The sequence below is a fragment of the Pogona vitticeps genome, chromosome 4, assembly GCF_051106095.1.
Source record: "Pogona vitticeps strain Pit_001003342236 chromosome 4, PviZW2.1, whole genome shotgun sequence".
NCBI classification, from domain to species: domain Eukaryota; kingdom Metazoa; phylum Chordata; class Lepidosauria; order Squamata; family Agamidae; genus Pogona; species Pogona vitticeps.
In genome coordinates this window covers 212,048,090-212,073,940 of record NC_135786.1, presented here as the reverse complement: position 1 = coordinate 212,073,940, position 25,851 = coordinate 212,048,090, and the positions used below count along the sequence as shown (strand labels likewise).

Below are 25,851 nucleotides of genomic sequence, written 5' to 3'. Positions count from 1 at the left end.
CTACAGAGCTACTCCCAAACCATGCCAGAATGCCATAAGTTAGGACACTCTCAATGGTGCTACGGTAGTAGGACAGAAGTAAATGCTGTGATAAATTTAACTTCCCGAGCATTCTCAGGAAATGCAGCCTCTTCTGTGCCTTCTTTATTAGCATGTTGGCATTTATAGTCCATGAGAGGTCCTCTGAGATGTAATTTATTTATTTATTTATTTATTGGACTTATATACCGCCCCATAGCGCTACAAGCACTCTCCGGGCGGTTTACAATTTTAATTATAAAGGCTACACATGTAAGTACCCAGAAATTTAAAACTACCAACTCTCTCCACTTCCTCACCGTTTATGTACAGTGGTAAATGTACATTTCTCTTCCTCCTAAAATCAATTATGAGTTCTTTAGTTTTTTTGATGTTAAGTGTGAGATGATTTTCTTTACACCATAGTATCAATCTTTGTACTTCCTTTCTATAAGCAGACTCATTGTTCTTATTTATGAGTCCCACCACTGTCGTATCATCCGCAAATTTAATAATTGCATTGGTGTTATATAGTGGGGTGCAATCATGTGTGTACAGGGAATAGAGGAAGGGACTCAGCACGCAGCCCTGGGGAGCTCCTGTACTTAGTACCAGGGTAGAAGAATGGTGGGATCCCATCCTTACTGACTGTGGCCTATCTGTCAGAAAATCCTTTATCCACATGCAGATCTCCTGAGGTAATCCCAGGTTGATCATTTTTAAAAACAACCTATTTGGTAGAATGGTGTTAAAAGCAGAGCTATAATCCACAAACAACAGCCTCGCATAAGTTCCCTGTTGTTCTAAGTGGCTCAATACAGTATGGAGTACGATGGACACAGCATCATCAGTAGATCTATTTCTCCTGTATGCAAATTGCCATGGATCCAAAGAAGGTGGAAGACTAGCCTTAATGTAATCCAGCACCAATCTCTCAAAACATTTCATAATAACAGATGTTAAAGCTACTGGTCTATAATCATTGGGAGATACCACAGCTGACTGCTTCGGGACTGGCACTATAATAGATGTCTTCAGGCAAGTGGGGACAGAACACTGCAACAAGGATAGATTGAAAATATCCGTAAAAACTCCAGCTAATTCTGCAGCACAGCCCCTAACAACTCGTCCCATGATTCCATCTGGTCCAGCTGCCTTTCGAATATTAATATTCTGGAAAGCGCGTCTCACATCTGAAATCTGCAGTACTAGTGGTTGTCCGTCGATGGTAGATTCTAGTGATGTATTATGGACAGTAGGTGCTGGAATAATGGTTGTTCCTGTTTCCACCTCAAAACGGCTGAAAAATTGATTTAACTGCTCAGCCAAAAAATCACTGCTGCTACACAGACTGTTTTTGTTACTCTGACCAGTGATTTGTCGTAGGCCGTGCCACACTCGGCGAGTGTCAGAACTTTCAAGGTGTTGTTCAATTCTCTGGCTGTACATAGCTTTGGCATCCCTAATGCCCCTTTTCAGTTTAGCTCTGGCCTCTCTATACTGTAGTTCATCACCAGAATGAAAAGCAGCATTTCTGGCTTTTAATAAAAGGCACACTTCTCTATTTAGCCAAGGCTTGTTGTTAGAAATATTGTTGGAATAATTTTTTTTCCTTTCCACTTGCCCCTATAGCTACCCTTGATGCCAAGCAACTCCAGAGGGGCTCCCGTCCCTCCGGATTTTGGAGGCAAACAGAGGCTATAGTGAGATGGGGGAGTTCAGTCACTCCTGATTCTGTGGGATTCCAGGGTTCCCACCTATGGAATTCTACTGTTATATACGGCTCTTAAAACATAACAGATTTTATTTGGTGTAAGCTTTCATGGACAACAGCCCCTTTGGTGCATCTGGTGAAGAGGCTGCAGGTTACAAAAATATATGGCAAATAAAATATTTCAGTCTAACCTATCAGAACACCCCCCCCCAACAAACACTGCTTTCTGGTAGTAACTCTGATAGACTTCAGAATTATTGTTTGTACTTTTTGAGCTAATTAGTTGAGTCACTATTTTATGTGGATATGTATTTGAAACGCAGTCCTCAGATCTCATCTCTTCATCTCAGAGGGGGGAGTTTAAATTTTCCCAAACTTCCCATTCCTACATACTGATGTAGATATTTCTATCTGAATGTCATTCAAACCTCAAATGGATACCCATACTGATTATCTGAGTTTAATTTCTGTTGCAAGATAATATACTCTTGGTAACATACAGTAAATTATTCTTTAATATGGTCATTTCTACAGCTAGAACACCACTGAAGACTGTTAGGTAATCTACTGCAGACCATTCTTCGGCTTCTCAACCTTTTACATCTCAGCATTTCACATCTTAGTTCCTACCAAACACACTAGCAAAGAACTTGGGTTATTACTATGACAGAAGCAAAAAACTTTTCTCAGAAGATAATGTGTATGCTTACAGGCATCCTATTATTATAGTTATCCTTGATGGCGAGTTTTAAGAAAATAAAACATTGCAATAGCACTGGTGAGAGTAAAATAATATTTATGTGCTGTGACGTCAGTTGCAATATATGGTGACCCCTCCCAGTGTAGGTGTAGAGTAATCAGAAGTGGTTCTGCTAGTGCTGTGGGAGCTTGCCCAAGGCTATACAGGCTAGCTTGTTTGCTACAAGGTACAGTGGAGAATTGTACTCCTGATCTTTTGTTCTGCAGCCAGGAACTCCAACACAATGAGCTATGCAGCCAGCTACTTGATGAAAGTATAGAAACAGAAACACTTCACTAGTAGTTTAACACTGTTATGCAGGTCTTATGTCCCTCCTGGATAGCTGTGTCTCAGAGATAGTATCTACACCGCTAAGGGAGAAACTACTGCTTTAGACAACTTTATGCTGAGTCACAAATGGAATGGATGCTTGCAACTTTTTAGTGTTAAGTCAACTGTGTTTATACAGTGGTGCCTCGCATAGCGAGGTTAATCCGTTCCGGATTAACCTTCGCTATGCTGAAGCATCGCTGAACGGGGCAGCGATTTCCATTGGAACGCATTAAACATCGTTTAATGCGTTCCAAATAGGCCAAATACTCACCGTTCAGCGAAGCTTCAGGATGGCTGGCAGCCATTTTCGCGCCCTCGGCTCGCTTAATGAGGGCGCGAAAACGCTGCGCGCGGCCATTTTAGGCCATTTCCCGGCTTCCGGCGGCCATTTTGGCCACCGAACAGCTGATCGGCAGGGGGCGTTTTGCGAAGATCGGTAAGCGAAACGCTTACCGGTCTTCGCAAAGCGAATTTTTCCCCATAAGAAAAATGTTGTGCGATCGCATTAGCGATCCGAAAAAACGGATCGCTATGCGATTTAATCGTTATACGGTGCGCTTGTTAAGCGAGGCACCACTGTACTTTAGAACTCTATGGAATATATGGGACAAAAAGAAGGGGAGAAGCACTGCTAACTAGTGGAGTATTAATATATTTCCTTATCTTGTACTTCACTTTCAGTACGGTTCCACAAAATGTGTTTTGCATTCATTCCTCTGGTAACAGCTTACACTTTTTCCTTTTTAATTTGGAATCCACTTCAGTGTTTTAGGGGAATTTTAAGAATCAGCAACTGAAACCTAGCTCATGTAAATTATGCTGCTTAAGACTGACAATGTCATTAGCTGGATCAGCTTAAAATTTCCTGCTTCTTTCTTGAGGTACCTTCAACTCCCATGTAATCTCTTCCATTGTTGGAAACTTAGGGAGGAGGAGCTGTGGAACAGGAGAAGGAAGACTTCAATTACCAAAAAGTGCTGCCATCAGGAAAATAATGTTGGTGGCAGGAACTTTCAATAAAGAACAATTTCCTGTCCCACAGATTCCCAAGAATGAAAGGAGTTACACAGGAAACATGTGCTTTAGGAGAGACGTAGGAAATGTTTAATTTCTGAAAAATTGTCCGAGCTGATGATGTCATGGTGTAACTTAACATGAACAGAATTTCAGTTACTGAGAGACACTATTTCATTAAGACTTGATAAAATAATTATGTTATAATTATGTTCTAAATATTTAAAAAATAACGATTTCAAAAGAAAAAGCCATGCAGAAATATCCTGAACTTTATAATACAGATAATACAAAATTAACGTAGCCATTCTGATAAAGGAAAATCCATCACCACAAATTTCACTTGTCTTTAGTGTTTCTATCTGAATTATAAGCAAAAATCTGTGTTAGACATTAGGTAATGTAGAAGGCACTTCTACCTAGTGTATTGTCTGTTCCTAAGCTAACTGCACTACTTCTTTACACATCAAATGTGATGCAGACTCAGTAAAATTAGATTGGGAGGGAAAGACCTCAGATAAGAATGGGCCTAGAAATCTGCAAGCTGTCTTTAACATACAATGTGCTAGGAGATGATGCATAGAATAATCTATGATGCACATCTCTCCAATATTTGCTTTTTTAGGATGACTGATTGTTGTGTAATAACTGGCTTTCACGAGCAATCTCTGTAGTTTATGAAAGGAAAGGTATTTGGTTAGTAGGATCTGGGTGAATATACTATATTTATTTAAAACAGTATTGGTCCCTTTGTTTACAAAAATGCATCTTTTCTAAGGCAATATATCAAAAGGATGGCAGATCGGTAAGTGTATGGTCTAATGTTGAATCCAAATTATGACATACAGATTTGTAAGGAACAACTTAAATTTTTTGTGTACAAAAATCAACTTTAGTAGATGTTTATATTTCATATCGAGAGTTTGTATGGTAGTCAATTAATCTTGTTTAATATTGTCAGTTTAAAATTGTCACTTTAGTTTTATTTTAATAGGTTGTTTTGATGATACCTTGCTAATTTCAAAAGCTATCTGCCTTCCTTGGTAGTTTCTAGGTCCTCATCTTCATATTCATCATCCCCCTCTTCATCATCTTCCTCCTCCTCTTCCTCCTCTTCCTTTTTCAAATTATTCCTGGAAATCTGCCACCACAGAAGATAACAAGTCAGTTTTTTTATAAAACATTTTTTCTTTAAAAAAGTAAAAGGTGCATTGCTATATGAAAGGGGAAGCCTGAGGATTGCATGCAGCCTGTGGCTGAATTTCATGTGGCCTTTAATATCTTTGTCCTGTGAGGGAGAAAACAGCTTTCATTTCATTAGGGAACATAAAATACTTTGAAGATGAAGCTATCTTGTGATGTACATGTTCAGCTTATTTGAAGAGAGAAAGAAGGGAAATGACAAAAGACATGGCTCTGTTTACTTTTGGCTCTGGCTCTGCTCTACTTAGAGCTCGATGATGATCCATAGGATCATCTCTTCTCTCTCTCTCCCTCTCTCTCTCTCTCTCTCACACACACACACACACAAACACACACACACACGCAAAAGATTCCCCATCCTTTATGGAAGAACCTGTTTACTCTCAGTAATCCTCTTGCTACTGAACATTGCTTTGTATAGTTGCCAGTTAGTGCTTTGTTAAATTCCTACTACGGAAATCAGTAGTATCATATTTTTCCATGTATAAAATAACATTTTGAGCACTTTCAAGAAGGAATCCCTTTCCCCCTCTACTTTCTTTGCAAAAAGTGGAGGGGGAAAGCAGCTTTTTGCAAAGTAAGTGGAGGGAGAAAGCACTTTTTTCCCCAGAAAGCAGAGGGGGGAAAGCAGGCATCAAAGCGCTTTGATCCCTGCTTTCCCCCTCCACTTTCTTGCAAAGTAAGAAATTCTGTGTTAGAAAAGTAGGGGGCATCTTATACATGGGGACATCTTATAAATGGAAAAATATGGTAGTTTATAATTGATGGACTGAATAAAAAGGCACAAATGATTTTCTTGAGGAAGTCTTTCTGACTGGATATACAGTAGTTTAGTGTAACTTTTCAAAAGCACATTTGCCCCGTACCTGGCACATAGCACTAAATTAACATGCTTATAAAAAGTGCAAAGACTAGAGATGGGAGTATTTGTATACAAATATCCCTCATAGGTGGAGATAACAAGGGTCTGCCCCCATGGGGCTGGACAGCCCACTCACAATTCTACCACTGACGCAAGCTCAACGGAGCCTTCCTATCGCTCTGTTGCTCATGATGGATTAGCCACTCTGTGACCTGGCAGAGAGGTTTGCCATCCCACTTTCTGCAAGGACTGGCTAATCTATTGCAAATTATATATATAAAACTTTTACTTTGTGAATATTCTACTTCTATAATCAGTTGTGACAAAGATGTAGTTTCACCTTTGATCGAATAGGAAATTAATGAAATGGTTTTCTTGAAGCACTTTAGTTTTGTTTAGGGAACCACTCATTTTTTTTTTTATCCTACCTGAACTATTCCAGCACAAGGTTTAGATGAACTGGGTCTCTGGAGGGGAGACTTGGAATTAGCACGGACAATATCCAAACGAGACTGGTGATCTGGTGGATAAAGTGAACTTCGAAACACCTATTAAATAAAAGGTAGTGTTCAGAAAATACATTACGCTTGTGGTGCTCCAACTCTCTACTTTTTCTACTTTACTTGGGCTGGAAGTTAAGGTTACAAGAAGTGAGTATTAATGTGTCATATTTTGAGCGAAGGCAGAGTTGATCTGAGGTCTAAATTTCTTTGCTTTTGTGGTGTGCAGTTTCACCTATAACTTTTTGCTTTAAATCAAAGATTATTTTTCTCTTCAGAAAACAGATCCATTGTACTGGACAGGAAAGATTATGTAACATTGAATAGACCTCCTTGTAAATCAGGCCGATGACCTTGTCAGCAGGGTTGATTTCTCAGACATTAAATGTGACTTACTTTGGCCCTGATAACCCCATGGTTGCCATGTAATCCCTTTCATTGTTGGGGAGCTGTCGGAATGGTGGGACAGAAGGATTAAGTCATTTATTACCAAAATTACTGCTTCTATTGGTGTTGATTTTTGGTAAATACTTCCTTCTCCTATCTCATGGATGTCTGATGATGAAAGAGATTACACAGGAGTATCAGGACAGGAATAAGAAAAGTTTACTATCTGAAAAATCACCCCTGTTGATGACTTCAGGCATAAGTTACAGAAAAGGATTTTAGTCTCTGTGTTTTATTTCAATACAGTGGGGTCTTGACTTGAGAACTTAATCCGTATTGGAAGGCGGTTCTCAAGTCAAAAAGTTCTCAAGTCAAATATGCATTTCCCATAGGAATGCATTGAAAACCATTTAATCCGTATCTGCTCTTTTCCGTCCATAGAAACTAATGGGAAGCTGCTATTCCGCCTTCGACCACTAGAGGGGGATATTTTGTTTCTTTTTTTCTTAGGTCAAGAAAGGTTAAGGGAAGGCAGGGAAAATACAGTCCAGGCAGTACAGTACCAGGCAGTCCGAAGACTGTCTCCCAATCCACTCTCTAAACACTAGGAGGAGTGAGGAAGCAGACAGGCACCCTTTTCACTGGCCAACAGTTAACTGAAAGTTCACTTTTTGCACTTTCCCTGCCTCCCACGTGGGTTTTTTTCAGTTCTTAACACAAATCTAAGTACTTAAGTCAAGTCAATATTTTCCTATGAGAGCGGTTCTTAAGTCAAAATGTTCTTAACTCAAGCCGTTCTTAAGTCAAGACCCCACTGTACTTTAAAATCAATTTTATATGCTATATAAGTAGTGGAATGGCATTGAAGGTAAGCTGCAGCTTATCTTGGACAAGTTAAGGTAAATAAAGGTTGCATCAGTATGCCCATGTTATGAGGTTAGGACAGGGGTCAGGAAACACTTTTTACCTTTTACCCTCTCCCTAAAATTATATACGTTCAATATTACCCCCTTGATTTGAAAAGAAGGAAATCATGCATTATTTGAATTCAAAATATTATTGAATCTACACAAGCTGTGTACCGAACTAGCAGGATATATCATCAGTATCAATGGCTGCCAGGCTATGTACCGAACTAGCAGGATGCACCAAATTTAATAAAGATGTACACTGTTTTTGATGGAACACATTGCACTCCAGCGATGGGAAGGTATAGGGAGTAGTAAGGTATCCAACATGCCTAGCAAGTTGCATTAAATTTTTTCTAGCTTGCAGAGGATTTAATCATCATCAATGGTGTTGGCAATGACATGCTTGCTAGAGACACCCAACGCAGAGTTGGGGGGGGTGTTTCCTACCATTTTAATCATTCTGTGTGTGGTGTGCAAAAAGGAACAAACCAGGCTAAAGGTCATGTCACCCACTCTGATGCCACAACCCAATATCAAAGGACCAGTGCGCAATTTTTGTCCTCAGCAATGGAAAACTCAACAGTGGCCAGAGGATTGGAAAGTATCAGTCTACATCCCAATTCCAAAGAAGGGAAGTACCAAAGAATGCTCCAACTACCGTACAATTGCACTCATTTCACACACTAACAAGGTTATGCTCAAAATCCTACAGCTTCAGCAGTATGTGGACCGAGAATTCCCAGAAGTACAAGCTGGATTTCGAAGGGGCAGAGGAACTAGAGACCAAATTGCTAACATGCGCTGGATTATGGAGAAAGCCAGAGAGTTCCAGAAAAACATCTACTGCTTCACTGACCGTGCAAAAGCTTTTGACTCTGTGGACCACAACAAACTATGGCAAGTTCTTAAAGAAATGGGAGTACCTGACCACCTTATCCATCTCCTGAGAAATCTATATGTGGGACAGGAAGCAACAGTTAAAACTGGATATGGAACAACTGATTGCTTCAAAATTGGGAAAGGAGTACGACAAGGCTGTATATTGCTTATTTAACTTATATGCAGAATACATCATGCAAAAGGCAGGACTGGAAGAATCCCAAGCCGAAATTAAGATTACTGGAAGAAATATCACTAACCTTATATATGCAGATGATACCACTCTGATGGCAGAAAATAAGGAATTAAAGAACCTCTTAATGAGGGTGAAAGAGGAGAGTGCAAAAAATGGCCTGAAGCTCAACATCAAAGAAGACAAGCTCACTGGAAAAAGCAGCAATGCAGGAAAATGCAATGCAGTAGGAAAAGAGGAAGACTGCACATGAGATGGTTTGACTCAATAAAGAAACCCACAGTATTTTGTTTGGTGCTGCAGTCAAAGTGGGGCCAGGAGCAGAAAGACTGGGATTCAGATTTCAGGAATAAACTATGATACTCTTTTTTGCTTTGGGGATGAGAAACAGAGAAACGTGATTGCTACACACTTCAGACTTCTGCTGTTTTCAGCAGAAACTGCAGAGCTAAATGCAGTGGAGATTAAATTTTAGAAGGTTCCTTTTTTCATGGTTTTGTGAAATAGTCAAGTCTCTGTCTCTCTCTCTCTCACACACACAAACATTCTTCCCTCAATTTTCAACAATTAGTTGCTTCAGTTCAGTATGTCCATTTCCTCTCATTACATTTAAACAAGCTTGAGGAAGCCACCCCTTTACCCCTTAAGTCTTCCGTTCTGTTTGGCTGTTCCTTTTTCATAGTTTTGAGTCTCTCTCTCTCTCATACACACATACACCCACCATCGACCCACCCTCCCCCCATTTTCTACATACAGTGGTGCCTCGCTTAACGAGTGCACTGTTTAACAACGAATCCGCATAGCAATCTAAGCGTTTCGCTTAATGATTTTCGCATTGTGATATTTTTTTAAACAGCTGATCGGTGGTCCCAAAATGGCCACCGGGTGCCCAAAATGGCCACCGCAAGTGTTTTCGCACCCTGCCCTCGCTTACCTAGGGCGCGAAAATGGCGGCGGTATGGAGGATCTTCGCTGAACGGTGAGTTTGGGCCCCATAGGAACGCATTAAACGAAGTTTAATGCGTTCCTATTTTTCCTTTCCGTTTAGCAATGTTTCCCCATAGCGATGATTAATCCGGAACGGATTAACGTCGCTATGCGGGGCACCACTGTACATTTAAAAAGCTGATGAAGCCACCTGTCCCTCTCTCCCACTTTCCTTCCATCCTTAATTGCATATTTCCCTCATCCTGCTTGCAGTCACCTTCAGCAAAAACAGTCATTCACAAGCTGGATTGACTGCCTGGGGCTGTTCTACAGCTGTAACCAATCAATCAGCCTTATCTCCGATCTCTGAAATAACAGATTTACAAGTGCCGCAACCAAAGAAGGTAGCAGGGAGAGGTGGCTTCCAGTTTGAGGTTCGGCTGCAGGGGGTGGGATGGCGGTGGGGGTAGCGCTCTGCTCATTACCTCCAGGATTTTCATTTTAACCCCATTTGGGGTAATTTACCCCTGTTCCCGACCACTGGGTTAGGAGGAAGGTTGTTATCTAAATCGATCTGGGAGCTACAAGTCAGTTGTGTAACACTGACATGCCTCTATAAAATAGTGCAGAAATACAGTTCTATGGGTTATTCTGAACACATTTTTTAAAAAATCTGTTATATAACCTTACATTGGATTCAGCTGATCCCTTACCTCTAAATCTTCATTCTCATCAATATTTTGTATATTTTGGTAGGCAGCAGTGTAAATCTCTAAGGCTTTTCCATGGAACAGCATTTCAATTGTTATAAATTCTGAAAATATGTTCTAAAAATAAGGTTAAAAGTGTTACACATAATGGCAACTTCTGGATCTAATGACTAGTATGGTATAATGCCAGACTACAGCTTAAAAACTGGTAACTTGATACACAGTATTAAAAGACAGACACATAGTTCATGTAACATCCCCTTCTACAGTCAGAATACGCCCTTTCCTACAGGCTGAAATTTCTTTTGTATGTCGCTTATTTGGTGAAGACTGCGACTGGAGTTCAAACACATTGAGAGGGCCAGCTTCTCTTGTTCTGGTCTACCTGAAGTTATTCTTGTCTACCTGTTGCCCAGATACAAACTCCATTGTTAAAAACTGCTTTTCTGTTTAATCACTTCACTAAGTTATGTGATTATTTCTTACAATTAATTGGAAGTTATTAGGGCTTCACCAAATTTTAATTAGACTATAAGTCCATTACTGTAGCCCAGTTTTCCAGAACTGTCACCCACAAGTTTGAGTATGGTTCTTATCTCTACTAACCACAATGCCTCCTGGACATGGCAGTTATAAGCCAGACCAAGTGGACAGCATCATACCGGAGAAGGCCGTGTTGCTTTCTTCAGTTAAACAGCAAGTGAGGCAGTGTTACCAGTTCTAAGATGGCAGTTATTCTGACACAAGTGAAGTCTTATTGCAGATAGGTAAGGATACAAGGAGCACACTCATAATACCCTAGTACAAATTTGGTGTCTTGATTTTATCTGCAATCTGTAAATTAGTAATAGCATTCTGTCTGTGGATCTGTCTCTACATGAACTTTTCATGCATTCAATGAACATGCAGAGAGGTTCACACAGCCTAACAAACCCAATGACTGGAAATACACATCACCTCTCTCAGCGAACGAACATATATTGAATGTTCATCTAGTCCCTATGACTGCAAATACCTCTCTTTATTTATCCCATGTGCCATGGAAGGGCTCCTGTGCAATCCCATGGGCAACAGTCCTGTATCTTAGCATAGTAAATTGCACTAGAATAAGTCTAAATCAATGGAGATCTTGTGAATCAACTCCTCCATAAGGTCCATTGATTCAGATGGGTCTATTCTAACTGTGACTGATTTAATTAACATAGCAGGTCAGAGTAGACCCAGTTGAATCAATTGATTTTATAGAGTAGTTGATTCTCTAAATTCCCATTGATTCATCTGGCCTACTCTAATGCAATTTACTGTACTAACCAATAGGATTCTGGCCACTGTAATTCCTTTAAACAGCTGGTCTGAATAATCTCACTGTTTCTAAACCATTTGGTGATTCTTTATATTCAAATTATACAGACCTTTATATCTTTTATTTTTTGTTTTTCAAAGTTGTCAATGGTTTCCTCCAACTGTCGAGTTGTTCGAGTAGCATCCATTGAAGCTCTCTGTAGTTCACTTTCAGCCTTAAAATAATAATAAATTGCTTAGCAATTAGATATTATTCTCTAAGCTTTTAAGAATTTATTAATCACAGTTACTCCAAAAATACAAACTATTACAGTTGTAGCTTCCAGAAGAATGCTGTTCATCAACTAAAATATAAATTTTCAAGATTTTGAAAACAATAGGGCATATGAAACATGAGAAGCAGTAGCTACTACATTTAATTACTGATTTAAGGTGAATGTGAAGTGTGTACTTAGGCCAACAGCATGAAAGATATAAAGGTAACAGTAGAAGTAAGATATTGATGCAATGGATTAATAATGTTAGATTACACTTACGATAAAGATCATATACTTATTCTGAATTAATATATTCAGAAAAAAGTTATTGTGCTGCATATTCTCTATATGAATCTATTTCTCCATGCATTAACAGGAATTAAAAAGAGAAATATCCATCTCCACACTGTTTGAAGGAAGGAAAGAGTTTTAAAACATTAATCTCTAAATTAAGGAATGTGAAAATGTGCAGAGAAGTTGCTGCATGGATGACCAATAGTTGATAGTTACAGTGTGGAAACAGTTATACTGAAAAGACAGTTCAAGTTTTAAAAGCAGCTAATTCAATATAGATCAAGGCTGCTCTAGAGAAAGAAAGAATGCACAAAGATCAAACAGATGAAGAAACAAGATGGATACAAACTGATAATGGTACTAAGGAAGATAAGGATGTAACTGGAAAGGTTTAAGCCTATAAGCTGCAACTGAAAGTAAGCAGAAAGGTATTTAGAAGACAACTGGTATGACTGTAGTCAAGTGAGGTAAAGTGTATATACAGAAATTATTATATATATATGCATAAATGCATGAAGATTGGTGCCTTGACTTACGAACTTAATCTGTCCCAGAAGATGTTCGTAAGTCAAAAAGTTCATAAGTCAAAGCAGCATTTTCCATTGAAATCCGATTAATTCGTTCTGGCTGTTTTTTGTTCGTATGTTAAGGCACGGTTTGTAAGTCAAAACCGGTTAATCCATCCTCCACCACTAGGTGGAGAATTTTTCTTCTTTTAACCTAAGATGAATTTAGCGTTAAAAAAGGGCAGGAAAGGAAGGAGGGAGGGAGGGAACCCTTTTTAAACAGAACACCTTTAAAACTAAGCAGCTTTAAATGAAACCAATTTTTACATTTTAAAATTACAGTACCAGTACAAAGTCCATTTCCCGCTTTTCCCGTGGTTTTATTTATTTATTTATTTATTTATTTGTTTGTTTGTTTGTTTGTTTGTTTGATTTATACCCTGCCCATCTGGTCTAAAAGTCAAAGCTCAATTCGCAAGTCAAAGCAAAATTTTGGGAATGGAACTGTTCGTAACTCAAAATGTTCGTAGGTCAAGGCGTTCGTAAGTCAAGGCGCCACTGTATAGTGCTGATATTTAACTTTGGTATTTCAGTGATACTTCAATGCACATTAGAGTGCCTTCTGCTTTTGTGATTTTTATTATATTATTCCCTTATGCTCCAGGAAAGAAGTTAAAAGCCTTTAAAATAACCCATCTAATATTATATTTTTTTTTAAGTTTGCAAAAGAGAATGGTTAAAATAGAAAAGCTGCTACAATATTTTTATTTCATACGTGAATATCACTTCCCAGTTTTTCAAGCCTTATTTCCCCATGAAAAGTGTATGTTCTTCTGAATTCCTAAAAAGGAGCAATTGATGACATCCATTGTTTGCCCTGGAACTGCAGTAAACACAAGCAGAGTTTATTGGAATTGGGATGCTGTCCACTAATTTATTGATGTCCAAGAATCATAATGAGAATTATGCTATATATTGACATTTCATCTCACATAAAAGACCCACCTGTGACTGTAGTTAGTAGCGACAGAAAAAAAAATAGTGAATTATGGAAAATATTCTTGAGTGATCTTAGAAAAATATAATCCAGTGGACAAGCAGCTCCTATTAGGTATTCATACACACTTCTGCTACTTTTATTTTTGAAAACCTTGGGGGTAGAAAGATGCTTATTTTCTCAATAGCCTTATTAAGAGATAACTTTTTATAATCAAATGGATTTTCCAGTATATCTGCCAATCCCCCCCCCCCAACCTTGTGCCCTCGCTAGTAGTTATAGCGGGGGAATATGGTGGGGTGGGAAAAAAGATAAATGTTCAGTGGGTTGATAGGGGTAAAGAATTATATGTTTGGGTTATGTTGAGTTTAATTTTTAATGTAATTTTGTTTGTTTGTTTGTTGGGAGGATGGGTTGCACACGGGGCCTGTTAGGAAGAGATTTTGAGCTGAAATGGCCAAGAGAATAAGACTAGCCACTTTAAATATGAAAGGTCTGGGATCAACAGTGAAAAGAAGAAGAAGCATTATTGAAGAAAGATAAAGTGGGCGTTGCCTTTTTGCAAGAGACTAATCAATCAGAAGATGGAGTCAACAAACAAGATGAATAATATAGACATTTATGAAAAAAACCTTTGGAACGTCTAAATCTAGAGGTGTGGAAATCATACTTTTTTAAAATTGTGATTTTACAGTGAAACAGGTAGTAAAGAATTATAATGGCAGATTTATAATAATAAAGGGTAAAATGGGTTGGGAAGAATATACCTTGGTTAATGTTTACACACCTTATATTAAACAAGATTTTATGACATGGTTATTAAAGAAATGTAGAAGGTAAAGAAAGGGTTATTATGTTATTATGGCAGGGGATTTCAATATGGTTATGGATAAGATAAAGGATAAAAAGCGCCCTCCCCTCGCTTACCAAGGGCGTGAAAACGCTGCCCGCGGCCATTTTGGGTGTTCCGGCGGCCATTTTTGACCCGCTGAACAGCTGATCCGCGGGTCGCAAAACGAAGGTCGGTAAGCGAAAGGCTTACCGACCTTTGCTATGCGAATTTCGCCCATTGGGGCCGAGCGATGCCTTCGCATTAGCGATCCCGGAAGAGGGATTGCTATGCGAATTCATCGCTGTACGGGGCGCTCGTTAAGTGAGGCACCACTGTATTTGTTTTGGAAATGTTTTAAAAAATGGATTTTCCAGTATACCTGCCAATCAACCACAGAGTATTTTAGGAAGACAAATGGTAGAAATTGCACGGCAGATGCATATATATATATACACACTTTTAAATGAGTCTTATGAAGTAAGAACAAATCACTTCAGAAGTGTTATAGTGGGGTGGGCAAGCTCAGGGTGATGGGGAAGGTAAATTTTTATTCCAGGTACCTAATGTGGGCTGTATAAAGCCTCAGAAAGGCAACTTTGGGCCAATTTTTTGGGAGGGGGAAACGTAATCAAGAAATGCCCAAATTAGCATTTCTGATTTCCCTTTTTAAAATGTTTTCAGTAGGGGCACATAGGGACCCCCCCCCTTCAACCTTTGATGTAGAAACTGCTCTTGGAATCTTTATTTTGTAAAACAATAATGGTGGCAGGGGGGTAGGAGCTGTGTACAGCCCATGGGTACACTTTGCCTGTCCCAGTGCTAAATAATGTACAGAGGATACAATAATATGTCGATCTGATGGATTTCGTTGACGCGTCCTTTCAAGCTGGGACAACTGTTTTGCTTCTCGGTTCTTTGCTGTTAAAGTTGCTTTGAGATCCTCCTACAATTATAGAAACAAAGATTTTTAGAGACTGAAGATTTAAAAAAAGGTTTCTGCTCATTTGACTTCATAACTAATTTACATATTAACATTGTACATATTTCTTGCATTTAACCAACACTAAAGCATTCACTTTTACACACTGTGAAAGCATGTGTCATTATACATTTTACTCAAAGGTTGCTGCTGCTAAAGAAAACATTTTCCTTGATCTCATGAGAAATGCAACTGAAAAATTCTGTGTTATTCTCAGCTTAACACTAAGCTTAATGCAAGTTCTGCAATTATGCAATACATAACTGTATTTCCTACAATGAGAATTAATAATTTCTAGATAGAATTAATGTGTACTTAATACCAACTCATACAATTAATGCATGCAGGAAAAAAATAAGAAAAAATGTTAAATTTGAACCTTGTTTATTTGCAACAGATAGTTACAAACTAAACAGGTGCCCAATTTCCATATTCTGAAGAGCAACATTTATGATTAAGGAAACATCTATAAAATATGACACCAAGTTCATTGGAGGCATTCCTTTAAACAGGAGGTTTCTTGCTACTTCAGATTTGCTCCTATTTAAAGATATATTAGGATGGATCTATCAGTGTTATTAGTCATGATGTCACCGTAAAATCGCCAGATTTAGTGGCTCTATTCTTACATCACTTATTCTAATAAAATTAAAGGATTTTCTAAGTCAGCTCTTACCAGCACATCAGCCATAACTGTACCTGTAGAAGCATTTTCAGCCCTTAAAATATTTGCCATTGATCAAAAATTCGCCATGCATTAAGATACCAGGTAAGTTTCAGTCTACCAGCGCAATATGACTAAAACATACTATCCATTTTGAAACAGACTAATGTTCCTGTTGAGTAAGAACTCTGAAGTGCTGCATTCTGAAGACAGTTGGAAACTGAAGTTAATTCAGAATGCATCTGATCCAATACCCATTAGAACATAATCATTTGATTGTTGATTGATTGTGCTGTGTCTATTTGCACTGACTCTTGAAGTGCTGTTTCTAGATCTACCTTCTTGTATCTCAGAATTGTCAGTAAAGCTCTAAATGGTTTAGGACCTTGATACCTGTCAGAGTGCCTTCTTCCACCTAGTTCTACCAGTGTCACTCGTTCTAGCCAGACTGGGTGGCTGAAGGGCTTAACTAGAAGGAAAAAACTACAAACCAGGCCTTCTCAGCGGTGGCCCCTTCGCCTTTGGAACATCCTTCCCTCTGAGATCTGCCCGTCTCCCTCGCTGGGAGTTTTTAAGAATTAAGACCTGGCTCTTTAGGCAGGCCTTCCCTCCTGCCACTACTTAATTTTTCCTCTGGATTTTGGCTTGTTTTAGTCTTTTTGTTGATGATTTTAATTTTATTGCCTTTTTTTGGACTGTAAACAGCCCAGAGTAGATTCGTCTAGCTGGGCGGTATAAAAGCTAAATAAATATATAAATTAAATAAAAGGCTTTCTGTAGATGTTGCCAGCATTTGAGATGAGGCAAATAGCTAGGAGCCAGGGGCTTCTAAGTAGTGGCACTCCAAAAAGAGACAGCCTCAGCTTCATCATTTTTGCCTCCAAGATAGTTGAGGGTTGATTTGATCTAGAATCCACTTGTATGTCTTTCTGGCATTCCAGTGTATCCACAGACCTCCCTTCCAGCACTACATTTCAAATGAATCGATTTTTTCCTGTGAGCTTACTTAACCGTCCAGCTTTCACACCTGTACATGGTGATCAGAGTGTGTAGATGATCCTGGTCTTGGTCTCCAGTGACACATCCCTACACTTAATATTACTATATTATTCAAGTTTTACTGTCACCTCAACTGTTAATTAACTGATATTTTTAGCTAAATTGTTTTTTATTTTAAACTGGAAATTTTATTAAAATATAAACAATATAATAATTCATAACATTAAATTTAAATATAATACAATAATTCATAATAAATAAATGACCTTCCAGATCAGACGAAGTCTGTCTACTCCAACATCAGTTCCCCAAAGTAGCCAATGAAATGCCTTAAGGTCATTAGCAAAGTGGCACCCAAGGCTGATACTGCTTTCCCACTGATAGTACACCAGCAACTAGTGTTCAGAGATGTACTGCCTTTGAACCTGGATGTAAGACATCACTATCATGATTAGTAGCCACTTGTTCGTGGCTGTCACTACTTTTCCTTAAGCATGTACTGGCTGTCTTTGGAGATTCATATCTGAGTTTAATAAACTGACATATGGAAGATACTTGCCTTAACACACTGAAATATGAAACAAAATGCCTGTGCATGTAATCTCATAAAGGTGTAGCAAACAATTTAGAACATCTATAGTCTACCACAGATTTCTCTTTTATCTTAATCAAGAAGCTGACCATCATCAAAATTTTAAAATAAAATAACTTTTGTTCTGAATCTAGGTTGCCATTTTTATGTATTTATTAACAATGCTAGGAACTATAGTTTGAACAAAATGGGAAAATGGTTAATTCAGAGGTTTGGTTTATTATATGCTACAAATAGACTATGTGTGCAAACAGAACCATTCATATCTTTTTAAGATGGGACATGATAATCAAAACACAGCCACTGTGTATAGGGGCACATCCTTTTCTCTGTCCCAAACCGTTACCATTCAGCTTAATAGGATAACATTATTCATTTATGAAAATATCACATACCACGTTCTGCACATACCAAAGTTTGATTAATGAAATATAGTTTTATTTCTGAAACATCAATTAAACATTTTCAGCAATCTATTTTCTTGGGAAAAGAAATACCTTAAAATGCAAAGGGGGAAAATCAAACACACAGACAGAACATGGACAGAGTTCCTACTCCAGTCCTCTGAAGATGCCGGCCACAGAGACTGGAGAAATGTCAGGAGAAGCAACCTTCAGAAAATAGCCAGAGACTGAAAAACCCACAACAACCATCAGATCCTGGCCGTGAAAGCCTTCGAGAATACAAACACATACTCTTTTAAGTTTTATGATGGTCCCATAACATTTCAGAGGTTCAACCACTTTAGCCTCAAGTCGTTCTACCTATAAAAGGAATTAATAAAGAATACTTTATTTTGGCTGTCATTCTTAAAATATGTCATTTTAAGGACATTCTAACACATAAACAACTGGAGAAGAACATTGTAGAAGATTTACTAGGATTTATTCTAGGTACTCAAGTTCATCTTGATAACTAGAAACACTCTAGAGCATATATCAGCCTTGTTGTTCATAATTTGCCTTCCAAGGTAGCATCTCTCCAGAGTAAGCACCCAAATGGCACTACTAGGGGAGATCTGTCATGTGTGCACTCATCTCAATGTTGCTGAACTGGGGGGGAGGCAGAATTGAGAAAAGGGCACACAAAGAGTCACTTTGAAACAGAGTTTGGTCTTGTGGCACAGATAAAAAAGAAGGCAGAGTAGAAACATTAGGATAATAGGTTTCCATCTAGAAAACGTCACTTGACAGGTTGCCTATTTTGTGCCTGCATTCAACAAGGCTCAGCATTTTTCATACCTTGCTTGGCAGTCATCAAGATTTTGTTTCTATGGCAGCTGTAAAATTTGAAAGCAAATTTATTTTAAGGACAAACTATAACTGCTACAGAATTTTTTTATTCCTTAATAGATTCTGAGGATTTCTTGAGTTAGATGTAAAGCAACACCGATTCACAAGTTCCCTGTAAATCAGTATGAAAAGCTAATCATAACTAATCTGGCATAATGGATAAAACACACATCCATAAGGTTTTAGCTACATGCTGTGATAGATTGGCATATACCAGCAGTGTGGGTTCCTCTCTCCTCCCTTGATTTCCCAGTTTCTTGCAAAGAATGGAAAGGAGTGTATGTAGTGTGGAAAACTTCAGGATGACAAGAGGCTTCATCACAGAAGTAGCAGCCTGCTTCTGCAACGGTAAATATAGCCAAGAAGTTTCAAAGAGACCTAAGTAGCTAATTTGTTTGAAACCATTCCCTTATTTTTCAGTGTATATGACAATATATAACAATAGTATTCCTAAATTTAAGATATTAAATGTATACAACAAAGTACATCAACATAATTGTATACCTGTGCCTGGCGATAATCTTGGAGTTTGGAAAACTCATTTGCAAAATGTTTCAATCCATGCTTTAAGTTTGGTGTCTCTGTAGCTGCATAAGCATGTATTTCATTTACTAAAAGATCTGCTTTGTCTCGTAGTCTGGCAGTTTTTCTTACATAAGCTGCAAATATTTGGCACAATTCACCAAAATGTTTTTCCACGTTTGACACAGCTTCTCGTACTTGCCTTGTCTGATTGTCCCTAGACAGAAAAAAAAGTTAAAACAATTTCACGAGTAAGTACTGACAGGAGAATAAACAGTGTTGACAATACAACTGCAAATAATTTCATTTTAGCTCCCTCAAAGGGTAGGGAGACACATATTTAGATTTCAAATGTGCCATGTCTGTAAGAGCTGAGATGGACAAGAACCTCTGTAATCACAAAATGTTTACTATAAAATATTAAGGTCACTTTTGTAAGTGATTCTTACGTCAGTATTCCTGGCTGTCTGTGAATTTTTCCTAACATCAAGGTCTTTTCCAGGGAGTATTCTCTTCTCATGAGATGGCCAAAGTACTGGAGCCTCAGCTTTGGGATCTGCCCTTCCAGTGAGCACTCAGGGTTGATTTCCTTTAGAATTGATAGGTTTGTTCTCCTTGCAGTCCAGGGGACTCTCAAGAGTCTCCTCCAGTACCACAATTCAAGGCATCAATTCTTCGGCGGTCTGCTTTCTTTATGGTCCAGCTCTCACTTCCATACATCACGACAGGAAAAACCATAGCTCTGACTATTCGGACTTTTGTTGGCAAGGTGATGTCTCTGCTTTTTAAGATGCTGTCAAGGTTTGTCATCGCTTTCCTCCCAAGAAGCAGGCGTCTTTTAATTTCGTGGCTGCTGTCTCCATCTGCAGTGATCATGGAGCCCAAGAAAGTAAAGTCTGTCACTGCCTCCATATCTTCCCCTTCAATTTCCCAGGAGGTGATGGGACCAGTGGCCATGATCTTAGTTTTTTTGATGTTGAGCTTCAGACCGTTTTTTGCACTCTCCTCTTTCACCCTCATTGTAAGGTTCTTTAATTCCTCCTCACTCCAGTATCTTTGCCAAGAAAACCCCATGAACAGAAACAAAAGGCTAAAAGACATAACGCTGGAAAATGAGCCCCTCAGGTTGGAAGGAATCCAACATGCTACTGGGGAGGAGCAGAGGACAAGTACAAGTAGCTCCAGAGCTAATGGAGTGGTTGGGTCAAAGCCGAAAGGACGCTCAGCTGCAGACGCACCTAGAAGTGAAAGAAAAGTCGGATGCTGGAAAGAAAAATACTGCATGGGAACCTGGAATGTAAGATCTATGAACCTTGGATGTGGTCAAGAATAAACACTGACATCCTGGGTGTCAGTGAACTAAAATGCATGGGAATTGGCAAATTCAATTCAGACAATTATCATATATACTACTGTGGGCAAGAATCCGGTAGAAGAAATGGAGTAGCCCTCATTGTCAACAAAAGAGTGGGAAAAGTTGTACTGGGATACAATCTCAAAAATGATAGAGTGATTTCAATACGAATCCAAGGCAGACCTTTCAACATCACAGTAATCCAAGTTTATGCACCAACCCCCAATGCTGAAGAGGCTGAAATGGACCAATTCTAGGAAGACTTACATCACCTTCTAGAACTGACACCAGAGAAAGATGTTCTTCTCATTATAGGGGACTGGAATGCTAAAACGCTCTTTTCCAACAACACAAGAGGTGACTCAACACATGGACTTCACCAGATGGGCAATACTGAAATCAGATTGATTATATTATCTGCAGCCAAAGATGGAGAAGCTCTATACAGTCAGCAAAAACAAGACCTGGAGCTGATTGTGGCTCTGATCATCAGCTTCTTTAAGCAAAATTCAAGCTTAAACTGAAGAAATATCAACAACCTCATATATGCAGATACCACTCTGATGGCAGAAAGTGAGGAGGAATTAAAGAGCCTCTTAATCGGGATGAAAAAGGAGAGTGTATAAAATGGTCTGAAGCTCAATATATAAAAAAACTAAGATCATGGCCACTGGTCCCATCACCTCCTGGCAAATAGAAGGGGAAGATATGGAGGCAGTGACAGATTTTACTTTCTTAGGCTCCATGATCACTGCAGATGGTGACAGCAGCTACAAAATTAGAATACGCTTGTTTCTTGGGAGGAAAGTGATGATAAACCCAGACAGCATCTTAAAAAGCAGAGACATCACCTTGCCGGCAAGGTCCGCATAGTCAAAGCTATGGTTTTTCCAGTAGCGATATATGAAAGTGAGAGCTGGACCATAAAGAAAGCTGACCGCTGAAGAATGGATGCTTTTGAATTGTGGTGCTGGAGGAGACTCTTGAGAGTCCCCTGGACTACAAGGAGAACAAACCTATCTATTATAAAGGAAATCAACCCTGAGTGCTCACTGGAAGGACAGATCCTGAAGCTGAGGCTCCAATACTTGGCCATCTCATGAGAAGAGAAGACTCCCTGGAAAGGACGCTGATGTTAGGAAAGTGTGACGGCAAGAGGAGAAGGGGATGACAGACGACGAGATGGTTGGACAGTGTCATCAAAGCTACCAACATGAATTTGACCAAACTCCAGGAGGCAGTGGAAGACAGGAGAGCCTGGCATGTTCTGGTCCATGGGGTCATGAAGAGTCGGACACGTCTTAACGACTAAACAACAACAAAACAAATCCAGCCTTTTATGGACAGATCTGTGTGTAAAGCAAGAGAGGAAGGAGAGGAGTATAGAGGGTCAGGATATGGTGAAGCAGCATCTGTGCCAGCTTTCTTTAAAACAGGCACGCTCAACAAAGGAGCGGGGTTTCCGGCGATCAGATGCGAGTTGAAAATGAATTAGCTCAACGATTCCAACAGGTCTTTGGCACCTCATACCCATACCATCTTGTACCTTCAAACACCACGGGAAGCGCAAACCTCACTGCTCTATCCTAAACATGATTTTTCAAAATAACTACTCTCTCCAGTTCGAGGAAAGGAGCGCAGCACTTGGGCACCAGAGCACAAGCAGAGGGCATTTTCTCCTTAAGGAGAGAAGGGTCGGTGGGTGGGTGGCTTGGAAGGATTCAGGCCGGCCTGTGTTCGGGTACCTCTTTCCCGGCTGCACAACCGAGACCCTTTTTCCCCTCCCACTCCAATCTAGGCAGAAACCCCGGCCCGCTCCCAAACCCGGCTGGCTTTGCTATGGCCCCCTTCCGCCTTTCCTAGACGACCCTCCCTCCGAAACCGACGACGAGCGTTTCCTATGGCGATGCCTCGGCCCGCCCCGTTTCTTGAATCCCTTCTCCCACCCGCTTAGCAGCCCGCAGCCCCTCAGGTCCCAGGCAGCGGGGGAACATAGGCCAGGGTGTCCCCGAACCGGGCCCTCCGGCTCGGTCCCCTCTTCTCTCTCCGCCCAGCGGTTACCTGGCGTCCAGCCCACGGCCCAGCATCAACATGGCGGCTGCCGTCGCAAGCAACCCGGGCAGCGCTGAAGTAGGAAGGGGAGCCGGGTCGAGCGCGCTCGGCTTTCAGGCGGTTCCCGTGGAAACCGAGCGCCGCCCACCCGCCTCGCTGCTCGCCTGTCTCGGCCTGACCCGGGTGAGCTCGGTTGTTTTTGTTCCTTGAGGGAAACGAGTAGGCGGGCCGGGCCGGGTCCCGAGGTTGGCTTGGCCCGTTTCCCTCAGGGTGGGATACATCAAGGCCGACCCAAGACATTTTGCTGTCCGAGGGAGGCGAATGCCAAGGTCCCTCCACTATCCTCCTCCTCGTTTTAAGGCTGAGAAGCCAACTGAACCGACCGTTGACTCTCCCTTCATCCTTGAGCACGCTGAAGTACAACACCCCGCTTGGCGCAGCCTAGTAGAATGAAGCAAGACCAGGGAGGACACAGGAGACGAATTAACGACAATAGCACCATCGAGGCAAATAATAAACTGCAAGAATGTTGGTATCAACAGATAGCCCCACAGTTCCTGTGAGGTGTGAAGTGGCAGGAGCTTCACTCAAGAAGAAACACTTGTGGAGAGTCTATTATTCTATGCAATCGATCAGTTCCTGGAATATAATACATATACAAGAGTGTAGGGTAAACTGTGAATTAATATATACAGTGAGCTAAGTCTCCTTGGTTGATATTGCATTCTTTTTGATGAATTCTGGAACTGTATCCATCTTTCTTGCACAGAGATTGGTTTGTTTGTTGCTAACTAACACAGTATATCAGTGATGCCTTGAAAGAGCTTTAAAAAAACTCACTGATGCATTAGCAACAGTTTTTTTTTTTTTTAAATGCACAAGTTATTTTCTGTTCCCCTCTGCAGACAAGCGGCAATGAAGCTTCCCATTTCCCAAGATCATTAAGTGGCTTCAGCAAAGAGCCAGCCAGCCAGCTGCTCTGGTTCAATCTCAGGAGTCATACATGCTGGAATGGAACCAAAACAAGGCAATCCTAACCAACCAACCCCCCAACAATTATCAGAAAGGTACTGATAGGTTTTGATCAAGGTAGATTGGTTTGCAGTAGCATGTGTATCAGGAAAAGGTGCAAACTAGCTGTCCCAAACTCAGACCAAATTGTGGGACAAAATGCTATCTGATTTGGATAGCATTTTCTTTTGGAAATGATCTATAATTTTTTTGAACTCTGCAAATACATTTGCATTTGTTTTGGACTGTGCCCTTGCAACCCTGCAGATAGCATACCAGTGCACTATACACTGAAATAGCAGAGCGCTAATGACTAGGAAACAATTTGCTGTGGAAAGTACCACATTTTCCAAGATTGGTCAACAGTGTTATTCTTTATGTCACTCATGCTGCAGGATCCTCATTATTGGATATTATCCAGTATTCAGGAAAACAGTCTTCATCAGCCTTTATTGCTTCATGAGGTTGGCTTGCTGGCTGCTCTTTGTATAAACTCCCTTTGCTATTAAGTATTGAATATACACAGATCCCTTTCAATGTATATATTCAATACTTAATGATTATGTTTCATCCATAAGGAGATTCAAAGATATCTCACTAAAATTTTGAAAGGAGGCTTAGATAGGTGAACAGAAGATGGTTGTGAGCATGGTTGTGAGCATTGACAGCTATACAGAACCTCTTTATTCAAGACAGGTATCAAGGGCAAATAAGGTTTTTTCATTATGGAACTTTCTGAAAGCATTTGGTGAGCCAGGGTGGAAAACAAGATGCAGGACTGGATTGGGTTTTTTTTTTTTGTCTTGTCTATATAGTCTCTCATGTTCTTAGTGAGTTGCCTCACTAAGATGATGACTTGTGTTTTCTTCAGGCTGATTATTAATCCAAAGTCTTGGCAGGCCTCGTTAAAACAATTCATGAGTTGTTGGAGGTCTTTAGCAGAGTGGGCAACAAGGGCTGCATCATTGGTGAAGAGGAAGTCCCGCATGCATTTCAGCTGGACTTTGGTCTTCGCTCTTAATCTAGAGAGATTAAAGAGCTTTCCGTCTGATCTACTCCGGAGATAGACACCTTCTGTTGCAGTTCCAAAAGCGTGCTTCAGCATAACAGCAAAAAAAGATCCCAAAAAGGGTTGGTGTGAGGACACAGTCCTGTTTCACTCCACTTTGGATGTCAAAGGGATCTGATGCTGAGCCATCAAAAACTACAGTGCCTTTCATTCCCTCATGAAAGGACCTGATGATGTTAAGGAGTCGAGGTGGACATCCAATCTTGGGAAGTATTTTAAAAAGGCCATCCCTGCTAACCAAATTAAAGGCCTTTGTGAGATCTATGAAGGTCACAAAGAGTGGCTGTTGTTGTTCCCTGCATTTCTCCTGCAACTGTCTGAGGGGGAATACCATGTCAGTGGTGGATCTATTAGCTCGAAATCCACACTGTGATTCTGGATAGATTCTGTCTGCAAACACCTGGAGCCTCTTCAGCACAACACGGGCAAGCAGCTTCCCTACAATGCTGAGAAGAGAAATGCCACGGTAGTTATTACAGTTGCCCCTGCTGTAACTGCAACTGAGGGAAAATACCCTGCCTATGTAGGGCTAAAAAAAGATCCACAGAATTGAACTCAAGTTTAAGCAACATACATCTTCCAACAATGGGTTTACATTTGGGCTTCATACTACAAATGTCATATTTTACACATTTATGATTACAAAACCAGACTCTGTGTGGTACCAGATACACTTGTCTATTTCACATTAACTTTATGCCACTATCAAGAAGTTTTCCAACATTTTTTCTTGCAAACT

General features: G+C 40.0%; 1 protein-coding gene across 9 annotated transcripts in view; it reads right to left on the bottom strand.

Moving 5' to 3' along the window:
* CIBAR1 (CBY1 interacting BAR domain containing 1) overlaps positions 1-23,347 on the bottom strand; it is a 48,459-nt gene extending 25,112 nt beyond the window's left edge. For 3 of the 9 annotated variants that reach the window (XM_072999118.2, XM_078393592.1, XM_072999119.2), the window contains exons 1-9: positions 23,042-23,194; positions 19,609-19,843; positions 19,319-19,444; positions 18,508-18,576; positions 15,420-15,521; positions 11,803-11,907; positions 10,394-10,507; positions 6,312-6,431; positions 4,829-4,959 (exon numbers count right to left, since the gene is read on the bottom strand). In XM_072999118.2, the coding sequence (XP_072855219.2) occupies positions 4,846-4,959; positions 6,312-6,431; positions 10,394-10,507; positions 11,803-11,907; positions 15,420-15,521; positions 18,508-18,576; positions 19,319-19,444; positions 19,609-19,843; positions 23,042-23,073 (1,017 nt within the window). In that variant the 5' untranslated portion in view covers positions 23,074-23,194 and the 3' untranslated portion in view covers positions 4,829-4,845. Of the gene's footprint in view, positions 1-2,316; positions 3,741-4,072; positions 4,960-6,311; positions 6,432-10,393; positions 10,508-11,802; positions 11,908-15,419; positions 15,522-18,507; positions 18,577-19,318; positions 19,445-19,608; positions 19,844-23,041 lie in introns of those variants that run through there. The other 6 variants (XM_072999120.2, XM_020785282.3, XM_078393593.1 and 3 more) reach the window with 6 other exon arrangements.
* Positions 23,348-25,851: the final 2,504 nt, after the last annotated feature.